At 39.2% G+C, this 13720-nt stretch overlaps 1 protein-coding gene across 1 annotated transcript; it reads left to right on the top strand.

Annotated features, from left to right (window-relative positions):
- The first annotated feature begins 1793 nt into the window (after positions 1-1793).
- On the top strand, positions 1794-13147 carry cdk1 (cyclin dependent kinase 1). Its single transcript, XM_028603091.1, has 8 exons — positions 1794-1886; positions 3048-3090; positions 3331-3487; positions 5878-6001; positions 8872-9042; positions 9185-9348; positions 10484-10625; positions 12872-13147. Exons 2-8 carry the CDS (start codon positions 3054-3056, stop codon positions 12986-12988), a joined length of 912 nt encoding a protein of 303 aa, XP_028458892.1. The 5' UTR covers positions 1794-1886; positions 3048-3053; the 3' UTR covers positions 12989-13147.
- The last annotated feature ends 573 nt before the right edge of the window (positions 13148-13720 follow it).

Here is a 13720-nt window from a genome sequence, read left to right as displayed (position 1 = left end):
ACTGACAAATAGAACTATAGTGTTCCATTCATTTAAGATATCTGTGGTTGTAACTTATATGTACATGTTCAAAAGGAATAAATTCAGTTTAGAGCTGTAAAGTCAACTATGCACAGCTGAACTCAGCTGTCTCCCACTTGTCTTCATTTACAGCCAAACATGGTGTCTTTGTTTTCTTGTGTGAAGCACATTTTTCAGCACTCACCAACAGAAAGAATTACTTTTAGGTCAAAGTGACAGCTTTAATGGCCAATTATGTAAACACACCATAGGAACACACAAGGAATTTGACACCGGTTTGTTGTTGCTCTTAATGTTACATACACAGTGAGTAGTATGAAGAGTATAAATAAATAAATAAATATACAATGATGAATATAAGTGGTTGCTTATGAGATATGTGGATATGACAGTATATACAGTGTATGTTTGACAGATATTTACATGTATTTAACACTATAAAACTATATAATTTACTTGAAAAGTAGATGCTTGGTTTAACAGGTTTACTGCACAGGGATTGTTTCTGACACTATGGACTGGAGTTAAGTGTTGATCATAGTGACAACCTGTGGGACGAAGCTTTCATTCTCAAGGCAGTTTCAAAAATGGCCTCACTTATCAGATGTTTTCTGGTGAATTTGGTGTTCTATGGAGTCTGGAGTGTGCCACTATTTTAATATGGCCATATAAAATCAATAAAAAAGTTAAAAGAGGATTCTTCTGTGGGAGGATTAGTGTCCAGGATTTACGCTAAACTGATGGAAGTATCCGTAGGAGAACTCCCAAAGAAATGGGAGTGTGTATAAAACAGTGGTTGGCGTACTTCCTGGACATAGTTATGCTGGAGCTCTCTACAGGAAGGATTAACAAAGCCAAGTCATCGACTATAGACCTATAGAAAAACGCAGCAGCACAGGTATCAGACCTAATGACCTCAACATCACAAGAATTAGAAGAGAGCAACTAGGCAAGGTGTGATTTTTGTTATTGTTTTTTGTATATTGGTTTGTTTTGTTTTCCTTGAGACAGCAAGGTGGGGGGTGGGGGAGGGTTTTGGTTCTTATTCGAGTGCATTTATTTGTTCTGTATGTTGTATGTTAAAAATATAAAAATAATACAAAATTGATCATAAAAAAAAAGTTAAAAGAGCTATTGGGTTATTCAATTTGAATGTCAATGATGCATCAAAGTACTGCTATTAAAAACACGATTTAATTGGAATTATATTTCTACATGAAAAAAAAAATGTTGGTATGTTTTCAAAGTTATTTTGTTATTCATTTAAGCACTGCATCAAGACTAAACAAGTTACATATCATTTACAATACAATAATGAGGTGTCCACATTTTGTAGTACAGTAGCACATATCTATGAATATGAGGTGAGTATTATCAGAGAAGATTTATGTACCAGATTTTCATTTCAGACAATGTGCTGAAAGTGAGCCTGAGAGACATTCACATTGAGATCATTGAATGTAGGCTAACCCTGAATGGGACGTCATTTTAATAAAGATGTTATGGATGTAGATATACTTCCATGCCATACTTTTTCTACGCAACCCATTCTACGAGTTAAACCACTACAGTAGATATTACAGGATATTAAAATATTATACAGTAGATTGGGGAGAGGAATGTGGTCCCTGCCTGGGAGACGGAACTCAGGACATACATATTTCCACGCTACGTCGGCGCGTTCGCTCCCGCTCACCCCATGTGACAGCTTCTCGTTCCCTGATTGGTGGTTTTGAAACACATCCCGTTCCCTGATTGGTTAGTTTTGAACTGTTGCATTACTGCGGCCATTTCAAAAGAGTCTGTCAGCATTCAGCGGCAGTCTGTGCACGGATAGTACATACAACCAAACCAGGCACAGTCAGGTAATTATAACTGTTTTATAACGATACATGGTGAAATATGATTTCAATTATTTGTCAGGTTAACTTGGATCGTTCGAGCTGAGCATAAAGTGGGTTCAGCTACCACGAGAAATTCAAAAGAAGGTAACGTTAGCCTGACGATTTAGTGTTAGCTAGCACTAATGTTAGCCAAGCTTAACTTGCTTAACGTTACTGTTAGCATGAAGAAAAGGGCCTGGAACACGCTGATATCTTTTCATCTCTCAAGGCTCACTGTCGAAACGAAAACACGAGTGAACTGTTGATGTTAAAATTCTGTGTAAAATAGGGCAATGTTATGAGCCACTATTAATCTAGTTTAACGTTATCGTTTTTTAATGTTACAGAATTAACGTTAACGTCACAGTGTGAAACGTTAACGTCACAGTTTGAAATTACCTCTAAGTGTATCTAAAACAAACAAACAAACAATCACACTTGAAGGGAAACATATTATTACCTGTTTTGTATGTAAAGGTAGAAAGTTATGTTATATTGTAAATCTTCCTTAAAGTTAAAGTTCCATATCCATAAGGCAACATTTTCCAGATCAACACCGTGCTTCAGACTATTCCAGGTTGAATTTGACATGTACTTTAAGTCTCTAAAGTTGGCATCCAATAAGAAAGCTATATTAATATCTGATGTCCACTCAAACTTCTTTAAGTGCCCCTGCTGTCTATTAACGTAGTTTCAAAAAGTCTGTCACTTTTGTACATTTCTTTTTATTTATTTATTTTTGTATTTCTCTGTTTAGATTATTACTTTCATACTATATTATTTGCACATATTTTTTGTATGATTTGTGATGACTGAATATCTGTAAACTATATTTTCAAAAAATAAAAAAAGTTGAAGAAAAAAAACAACTTTACCTCTTAAGTTTAAAAGTGTATGATGCATTGCTGTAAGTTGTTGAATTAACAGTTAATGTTACGTGAGTTACGTTGAGCCAAATTCAGCCTTTCACAGCCGTGTCCGTTTTCAGGCCACATTTGACCTTGTAAGTAATGGTAACACATAAGATATTCTGTGAGTTAATAAAATCAAAGTTCGGTAAGCATAAGCCAAAGCTATGGAAAAGTAATAATTGCTGTTGAAATAGCACTCTTGACATGACAGTATTTTTATTTATCCCCCCAGGCAATAATGGAAGACTACTTGAAGATAGAGAAAATTGGAGAAGGTTGGTCTAATTGTTCTCTTGTCTTAATCTCAATTATTCAAATCTATTGCTACAAATGTTATGCTTCTGAAATTATTGTAGGTTTGGGTTTAATTGAAGTAAAGTTACATTGTAAAATGATTCTCAGCACCCTTCATTTTCACTATAGGTACTTTAATCATCATGGTTGTGAATATAAAGTTAGAAGTGTGGCTGTGCTTAATGCGGTTACAAAAGCTTTGGAGACTTGTTGTTCTGCAGGTACCTACGGGGTGGTGTATAAGGGCAGGCACAAGAACACCGGGCAGGTTGTGGCTATGAAGAAGATCCGTCTGGAGAGTGAGGAGGAGGGGGTTCCCAGCACCGCTGTCAGAGAGGTCTCCCTCCTTCAAGAGCTGAAGCATCCCAACGTTGTACGGTACGCTCGCTTGGTGTGGAGTTTAGAATGCGTGTTACAGAATTGTGTCGTGTTAAAGGGTTTGTAAGCGGCTGAAATTCCATGCAGGTGGCTGCCCACCTCGAGCCGTGTTTTCTTCCGAGGTTTCTGCCTGTTAAGAAGTTCTTCCTCACTGCTGTCGCACTAGGTGCAGTTGCTCTTGTGAGAATTGTTGGGTCTCTGTAAATTCTAGTGTGGTCTAGACCTACTCTATCTGGAAAGTGTCCTGAGATTTTACTATATCTATCTATCTATCTATCTATCTATCTATCTATCACACATTTTGTAAAGTCATTCAAACTGCTGCAGTTACTTTCATAAAATAAATATTTTAATCCCAGCTGTTTTTAAATAGTTCCTGAATAAACTTTTCGGATGCATTCATTCCTGTAGTAGTCTATCGTTTTATAGCATATATACAGTCCTTCCTGAAAAATGCGATTATGCGATCGCATAATTTAATGCATAATCAGCCAAAGTCTGCATATTTATGCAGGGGCCGCATTTTTTTCAAATACGCCGCACTTTCGCTGCATAAATTGCCGATTTCCGCGCAAAATATGCGGGGCTTGCAGGATTCATAATCCCTGCATTTCCATTGCAAAAAAGTCACATATATCTTAGAATCACTTTTTTTCTCTTGTTTGTCAAACCACAGTTTTTTTCAAGTTCCCGCAATTTCATCGCATAAAATTGCATAAATATCCTGCATATTCCATCGCATTTTTTAAGAAAACGTGCCGCGTAATCAAAGATTTTTGCTCTCAACAATCCCAAAAAAACTCATTTTTGTGGAAGGACTGTATTTAGTATGGCTGGGCGATATGGAGAAAATCAGTCAAATCTTTTTATTCCAGTGTTGTCATTAAAAAGCAGACTTTGCAGGAATATTGGTCTGCATTCAAGCACAGAGCAGATAAAGCGTTTCCTCATCTCTCGCTCAAGTAGGAGGATGAGGATGCATGCAGATGAAGGCGCCCACCCTCCCTTCATGCTACCAGTGGCCACAGCGCCGGCGTTATCTGCCTGACCTTTTTGTGGGCGGCTGAACAAGGAGCTCCAGGCACTGGCGGCAGGAGGGAGGGCAGTAGCCGATCATCTTATACTAATTACAATGCAGCGGGGGGGTGTGAACAGCTCGGTGAGGGGGAGTGGAAATACTTGACCCTCAACTCCGCTCACGTGCATTTGGCAGGCACACGTTCGTTATTGAATCACAGTCAGACTACTGAACATTTTTGGTATACAGTAACTCACTTGCAGGAATGGGGGGGGCGACAGCTGTAATAAGCCTGACTCTGCAGTAGGCGTGTGTCTGTAATGCCGTAACCACGACAACCGTATCTAATGTTATAACACTTGTTCTAGTGGTGTATGTGATTCTAAAAGTGATATGTCCCTGGCACTAGGCCTGCACGATTTGGGGAAAAATATGAATCACGTTTTTATTTAAATTTTTGGGGGAGGGGGCTTAGAATTGATATCACGATTATCTGCCACGATTTATTTATTTTTCTTTTGTGGCACCTATAGCACATTGTGCAACACCACAAGCCTGTAAACATAGAGGCTTCAATGAATAAAGTACATACTGACCATTTAAGTACAGTAGGCTACCAAAAATGGTGACATATAACACATTGAACTAAATATGGCCCTGATATAGGCTCTATCTGAACTCCTCAACATGTCTTTACATAATTAAAACATGTCAATGTCAAATGCTTTCAATTAATTAATTGAAGGACAAAAAGTCATTTAAAAATGTAATTGCGAGCGGGGGTGAATTAAGATCGCGATTTTTCTCGTGCAGGCCTACCTGGCACTGCTGTTTTACTGACTTGGAGCACTAATAAACACTATCACTCATGTTCCACTGTCAAACCACTTTAGACATAACAACAGTGGCCTACAACTTGGAATCAGCATGCCACTAGAGCAACAGTTGCATACCATCAGCCACTTTTGGATCTCCACAAATCACAAGAAGCCCTCGCCATGCTGCATTACATATTGCCATTCAGTGAAAAAGGCCTAAATAAATGCTATCTTTCTGAATCCTTTAATAAACATTTTTTGTCAGCAAGGTGTTGACTAACTACAAGTAGATCCTATCCGCTGTTAGCAAACACCAAAAATAGTACTGTTTAAAAACACTAGTATGCTATTTTGCTTCAAGTACCAGTGAAAAGATTAAATGTATTTAATAGTTGATGTTTTTGACATTTATTCATGACCACTGCCTATAGTAAAAATATCCATCCCAACCCTTTCCATAGAGTATGTGAGCAAATTGGGATTGTGGGAGTCCCAGCCTATGAGAACATGTACACGTACAGTATGGACTCACCCAGTGTTTGTGTGTATGCCAGACTCCTAGATGTCCTGATGCAGGAGTCTCGCCTCTACCTCATCTTTGAGTTCCTGTCCATGGACCTGAAGAAGTACTTGGACTCCATCCCCTCTGGCCAGTACATGGACCCTATGCTGGTTAAGGTAACTGTTTGTGATTAATGAACTTGTAGCAGTTCATCTTAGGGATCTTATGTCTGTGTGTGACCATTGTATTATTATATATTGTAGTTGAGTGTTTTGAATTGGATTATACAATTAAATAATTTACAAGTAAGGGTGCACCGACCTGATATCTGATAACGGGTTGATAGTAACTCAAATATGGGTTTTGCTAGTCTATATCGAGGACGTTCCACTTCCAGGCTTGTTCCGGTGCTGCCGAGAATTCCGCCTGGATAACGCTCTTTTCGCCCGGATGTCCGGTTTCCCATTTCTTTGTGTTGGCGTTCTAACCTCCGGTGGATTTGTGAGGGCTATGGTTAACTGCTCCTCAGATCTCTGCAGGGTAAATCCAGACAGCTAGCTAGACTATCTGTCCAATCGGAGTTTTCTGTTGCACGACTAAAACTACTTTTGAACGTACACCTGTATCAGTGACCATGAAGCCACTCTATTCATGTCTACTGGAATTGTAGTTTCTGTTTTGAGTTTTGACCATTTGGTTGTAGCATTAAAGGTGCAGTAAGCGATGCTGCGTGAAGCGTGTTGATATTTAATCTCTGCTGCCAAAATACTCCCTCTAATCTCTGACCCCCAGATTCATGGACTCTCATTTCCATAGCAACCACTTTGGTTAGTATCTCTGCTGACTGAACAAAATACAAAGAAATAGAGCGCTAGGTGACCGTAAGGAGAGATTCACTGAATTTGACAGTGTACAACTTAACATTGCTTACTATACCTTTTTTTTTTTTTTTTTTTTTTTTTATAAATTTACACTTTTTATTTAATTCCTGTTAATTTTCGACATTTATTATTTTAATAATTAACCATTCAGAATAGCCAATTTTGCACACCAGTACCAACAACAAATTTCTGCCCTATTGCCCGCAAAAATGTAAAAAAGTATTTTCTATTCTAATGTCATCCTAATTATACTTAGTAAACTACTATATACTAGGGCTGCATGATATTTAGTTTAATTGTCTACATCGTGATGTGCGTATACGCGATAGTCACATCGCAGGATGTGCGATGTTAACGCTAACTTTTTTGCTGCTTGATAGAAAAGTAAACGTTCACCGTTGTCCTTTTACATGATTGTTACCAGCCGAGCCTTCCCCTTTAAGACAGGTAGCCATGTGGGCAGCGTGTGTGTGTGAAGTAATGACGGGGTTTGTTACGGGCTCTCCAGTGTGTAGTAAAGTCCCGTAAGCGGCAGCTGCCTCTGACACAGTGGTGAACATGCTTTTCCATGAGTAGTGAAGCTGCAAAGACAAACTAAATCACCTGATTAATGCAACGTTATCACGACGTCTCCCGGCCATTTTTCACCGCAGAAAGCTGCTACCGGCCAGGCTAACGCTAATATAGTTAGCCTAAAGAAACAAGGCGTCTGTTCCAACTAACGTTAGGGTTCGGAGCCGCGAAGCTGGAAACAGTAACCCTAATCTACAACAGCAGTCTGTGTCTGATATAACGTCATTTACACTGACTGAAGTGATCTTGGATACACAGTTTGTTGCTAGTGTGTGACACGCAGGCTCTGAACCCAGAACCACCAATCACAATCAATGTTGATCAATTTATCAAACAACCAAGCAGGCCCCGCTAGTCAACCACAACCTGGAAATTAGAGGAAGCAACATGCATGCTTTATTATCATTCACTGTCATAGCCTGTATGATGATAGTATTATATGAATACAATGGTGTCATGTCAGTCAACCAGTGTATTTAACTACCTAATGTCCCTCTCCAAAATCACTTCAGAAGAGTACTCCCAGCGCTCTCATGTTTTGGTGTTTGTAAAGCATTAAAATTCAACAAAGACTGGTTCACATTAGAAAACCTTTTTTTCCTTTTTTATTTTCTATGTAGATGCACTTCCATACAAAATCTCCTCAGTAGTCAAGAATGATTTATCATTTCCAAATAGAGCTGTTTATGTCATCTTGTAAAAATTAGATTTCTTTTCTTTCATATCTCAATATATATCGCAGGAAAAAAATATCGCAATGTCAGTTTTTTCCAATATCGTGCAGGCCTTATGAATACTGTGGTAGGAGGCTGCAATCCATCAGGACCAAAACCTCACACAAGACCAGTTTCCTCCTCTCTGCAGTGAGCCTCTTTAACAAGCCTACTTACTGGGCAATACATCCTTTTCTGATTCTGAAATGCTTCTCAAGTCTGTTTTTAAATAAAATGTATTGCAGTAGAACCAAGACGTTCTACTTTAAATCGTAAATTAGCTAAATATGAGGCCTTTTTAAAGCTTTTATGGTCTAATGATTCCACCTCCTATATGATATTTCTTTGCTGCCAAAAATGCACAAAATGTGCCCCTTGCTAATTTAAACAGTAAGACAATAGCATCCTATGTGTAAAGACCAAAGAAGGCATTTGGCACTTGTTTTGTTATATCACATTTTGAAATAAGCAATACAAGTCTAAGTAGCCCTGCTCAAAATGCAGATATGCTGCTGCTGCTTCTGGTATTAGAAATGGCCACTATCGGATGGATGGATGGTTGTTTATGGTAAAGTTCAAAGAAATTGTGAGTGGATGTTATTGTGAATTTCTGTAATATTCAGGGTTGCTCCTGACTTTTTGTGAACAACTTGATATCATTTGAAGTAGACCTATAGGCCTACTGATTTAAAATGAATTCAAATTCAAAGCAAAAATAGAAAGTACAGAGTCCCCTATAGTAAAAGAGAGATGTCATGAAAGAAGCTCTGAAGGGGTGTCGGGTTTAAAACGGATTGGTCTTGTTCTGCCCATTCAGCTTCACTAAACGTGTCCTTTTCCACGTCCATTCTCCTCCCCTCACCCTCCACTCCCTTTCAGAGCTACCTTTACCAGATCCTGGAGGGCATTTACTTCTGTCACTGTCGTCGAGTCCTCCACAGGGACCTGAAACCCCAGAACCTTTTGATCGACAACAAGGGAGTTATCAAACTGGCAGACTTTGGCCTGGCTCGGGCCTTTGGTGTTCCTGTCAGGGTCTACACCCATGAGGTGAGAATCCGTTCACACGCCATGGGGATACGTGTGGTCAGAGGTGGAGCATGAGCATCACCAACACTGAGTCAACCGTGTGCAGAGCCTTTTTGATTAACCGCCAACGAGCCTCCAAAATGACCCATGTGTGTGTTCCCAGGTTGTGACTCTATGGTACCGGGCTCCAGAAGTCCTTCTGGGTTCACCCCGATACTCAACCCCCGTCGATGTTTGGAGCACTGGGACCATCTTTGCGGAGCTTGCCACTAAGAAGCCCTTGTTCCATGGAGACTCCGAGATAGACCAGCTCTTTAGGATCTTCAGGTAGACACACCAAAGCAAACCTAAATGCAGGGGAATCTAATTGCAATTTTTCTGCCAGATATTGCGATTACAACTCAATTTTTATTTTTGAAAGTATAGCTAAAGTTCAATATTCACTATGTAACACCTAGTGGTGCAACGGACCGTAGTTGATCCGTATGGATTAGGGCTGGGCGATACGGAGAAAATCAAATATCACAATATTTTTGACCAAATACCTCGATATCGATACCGCAACGATATTGTAGTGTTGACTATTGGTGCTTTCACAAAATATTTACCAGACTGTAACTGTTCTATTATTTGCCTTTACCCACTTAGTCATTATATCCACATTACTGATAATTATTTATCTAAACTCTCATTGTGTAAATATTTTGTGATGGCACCAATAGTCAACGCTACAATATCGTTGCGGTATCGATATTGAGGTATTTGGTCAAAAATATCGTCATATTTGATTTTCTCCATATCGCCCAGCCCTACTTGGCAGCAAGTAACATTGATGTTAGCCTACCGTTAGCTAGTAGCTGGATAAAACAGGGTTATAATGCTGACAGCTATACGGTGTAAAAGTGTGGCTCGATTTCCCTGGAGAGGAGTCCAACACCAGGACGTACAACCATAGATCTCAAACAGTCTGCCGCTAAAGCTAAGAGCTAAAAGACACAAACTAGCACTATGGTCACTGCAGACGGGACTAAATGTTGCGTTTACTTAAAACTAGTAAACCACATTTACATTTCTGTAAAAAAATTGTAAATATAATAATAAAAAGAGGAATAAAAATATTAAACCAAATGCTACACCAAACATTCAACCAAATATTGCACATTTCATTCATCGCTACCTTCACGATTAGCTATTCGCATTCTTTCAAAATGCGATTTCTGCGGTATTTGAAACCGATTCAGCCTTGCTCTGAATGTTAACTAAAACGTGAAATAGTAGTTGATACAAAAGATCATAGTTAAGTAAAGCCACAGAAAATAAAATCTTTCCAGTAGTATTTCCAGGTAGCCCTGTGTTTTCTGAAAAAAAATCCCCAAATTGGTGTCGGTCCCCTGGGGCAGTACCTGGTGTGTAACGGCAGTTCCCTGTTTGAATCCTTCTGTCTGTCTCTGTGTTTTTCCAGGACTCTGGGAACCCCAAACAATGACGTTTGGCCTGAAGTCGAGAGCCTACCGGACTACAAAAACACCTTCCCTAAATGGAAGTCTGGGAACCTGTCGTCCATGGTTAAAAACCTGGATAAGAACGGCCTGGACCTGCTGGCGGTAAGGACTAGGGCCGAACCATTTAACAACTCCAGTCTGAAGTATCTTAAGCTAAGCACAATTACTATTGGTATATTATGTATCATTCCTCTACGTGACAAGAACCAGATAAAAGGAATCCAGGGTCCGAAGTTAACGCTCGCCAGTCGCCAAATGCGGCTACATTTTCCGTTTGGGGTGTAAATATCCTCCGCGTGGCGAGGAAATGTTTGCACCCAAATAGTTGTTTTTAAGTCTTTTAAGTCAGCTCCTTTCTTCTGTTGCTCTGCTTTCTGCATGTCGGTGCTTCGTGTGGGCGGGCCGATACGCAGACACTGGCGCACACACCAGACACCTTCCACCACGTCACTTCTGCTCACTGATAGCTAACGTTTACCTCGGGCTAATTAATTAGCTTGTAGGTGGCCATTTTTGGCAGCCAGCCTTCCAAAAGAAAGCACAATGAAATGAAATGTTAACCGTTGACCGACGAGCAGGAAATGGAATCTCAGTTCACCCGTCCGGGAGGCTCCTGTCCACGGCGGCCCGTGGCGTGTATGTCCCAGCCTGTCTCCAGCGCCTCCACCTGCAGGCTGTCCACTGAGTGTCTACCTGCTGTACTCAGACGGCCGGTCCTCATCGGTATAGTCTCATGTGTCACGTAGCTCTCCGCAAGCAGAACAAAAGAGGAGCTTAAAACGCAACTTGCTGGTTGAAAGTTTGGTAGTTAATAAATCGATTGAATAGCCCATTTACATTTTTATCATGCAAAAGACGTTTTTTTTAAACTTTATTTTTTTTATTAATATTGGTTTAACTGATATTAGGCTAATCTAACTCCTGTTGTCGGTAAACAGTTAATCATTAACATCCCTACCAGCTGGACTTGCAGCCCCCACCTTTAAGTTTTCTTATTTAGGCCTAAGTTACAAAAAAACTTTCATCTACCCGCCAACTTGGCTGGTGAGATAAAAAGTGAATTTGGGACACTGGAGGAATCTATTCCTTATTCCTTGGTGGTCCTCCCAAGGGTGTTCTATCTATCTATCTATTTATTTATTTATTTATTTTATTTTATTTCAGACCGGTCGGTCCGATTTAAAGTCAGTACAGATAAACCTAGTTTCTTTGGGAGAACAATACTTGACGTTAGTGGTACACTTCTATTACTCACCATTCAGAAGTGGACATGGTGTCTCAATCTCAGGCACACTCCCTCTATTTCATATTCCGCTCACCTCGCCTTGTTTCTCGACTAGAGCCTGACATACACATGCCATGCCTGTCTGCCTGTCTGTCTGAAACTCCTTCAACCATGTTGTGAGTGTAGGGCGTTGCATAGTTAGTCCACCAGAGGGCGCTCTACAACATGGCTGGCTACACAGAGTTTTTTTGTTCGTGTTTTTGTTCAAAGGACTTTAAGTTTCATATCAAGTTTTTATGTTTATACCTTTTTTATTTATCAGAACTTTAATATCTTTTGGTGTTCCTCTGTTCTGTTGTGACAATAAAACAAAGTTTATTTTTAGACTGCATTATCATGTGTTAATGTAAAGTGTTAATGAAAATTGTTAGTTTATAAATATATATTGGATTTTTAATTCCCCAAATGTTTGTATTGATATAGCTGTAAAAATCCTTTATCCGTCGGGCTCTAGTCTGAACAGTTATGGTTGTCATGGTTATGGGGCGGGGGGGAGACGGTTAGAACCTATGGACCACGTGCAGACGCATAACCTGAACTTCAGTGATTTATTCATTGATGCATCAATTATTCGTGATTCAATGGTTACAAACAAAATTAAAGCTACAATCCTACTCTATTTATATTATGTATATATTTATATTATATATATGTAGGATTTGCCAAAATGAACAAATGCCACACAAACACAAAGCTGCTTTGCTCGCTCAATCGTGTTGTAACTTTAAATATTTGCTGGAATTTTCCCCCCCATGAATCGACCCTCAGCCACTATGGCCAACCTTCACTTGTAGGCTTTTATTTTATTTTTATTTTATTTTTTTAACACCGCGCCGTGTCATCGACTTCCTGACACAGCTGATTGTCCAAACATTTCCAATAACTCCAGTGTTGTATAATAACTCATTTAATCCAAGGAATATAAATATGTTGGAAAGCTTCTGTGTGTTCCACTGTCGTTCGTGATTTATTTTTATTGATGCATACATAACCTAATGATATACATAACCTTTCCTAAGTGACACGGTCTCCTTTTCTTCCCTGTCTCGTGTCTCTGCTGTAGAAAATGTTGACCTACAACCCCCCCAAGAGGATCTCTGCACGCGAGGCCATGACTCACCCCTACTTTGATGACTTGGACAAATCCACCCTGCCTGCTGCCAGCCTCAACAAAATCTAAAACACAGAACTACATACATACATACATACATACATACCATTGTGAATTCTCATTTTGTAAATACTTATGTGTGATACTTGTTGTAGACCTTTAGTAACGTTTGTCTTTCAACAATCTTTTCAATAAAACGGCACTTTCTGTCATTCTCCAAAATTTATACTTCATGTTTGTAATTTTTCTGTGTGCCTGAAATTTAAGGCTTGACATAAGCTGGAGTATCTGAACTTATAAAACATGTGTAGCCTCGATCAATTCCTAGACATAGGGTCAGAAAATACAAGTTGTACAAATATCTTCATCTATAGGTTTGGAAAAATTGGTGTAAAAAGATCATTTTAATTTTTTTCCCTCCACGTGAACCACTTTAATTACAGCTTTGTGACTTTTTTTTTTTTTTTTTTTTTTTTTTTTTTTACAATCTCTTCCATCCTTTTGTCCAATTTGTAGTCATATTTTCAAAACTCTAAACACCGTTAGCCCAACATGGGTCTGCTCAGGCCATATCGTTAACACAATTCATGTTTTCACAAAATATGCGCTCCATTAACCATTTCTAAAATCTTAATCTCTTCTTAAAGTGATGGTTTGGAGTAATTTCACCCTAGGGTCCTTTGCACAATGACCTTGAGCCAAACAAAGTTTATCAAACTTGGAGCATGTAGATACCTATGGTAGATACAGGCAGCTTTAGTTGAGAAAGTAGTTCAAACAAATGGTTGGCAAAAAATGCAT

Source organism: Perca flavescens, chromosome 17 (genome assembly GCF_004354835.1).
Source record: "Perca flavescens isolate YP-PL-M2 chromosome 17, PFLA_1.0, whole genome shotgun sequence".
In the NCBI taxonomy this organism is placed as follows: Eukaryota; Metazoa; Chordata; class Actinopteri; order Perciformes; family Percidae; genus Perca; species Perca flavescens.
Note: the sequence above shows the minus strand (reverse complement) of the source record. Positions and strands in the feature narration are given on the sequence as shown.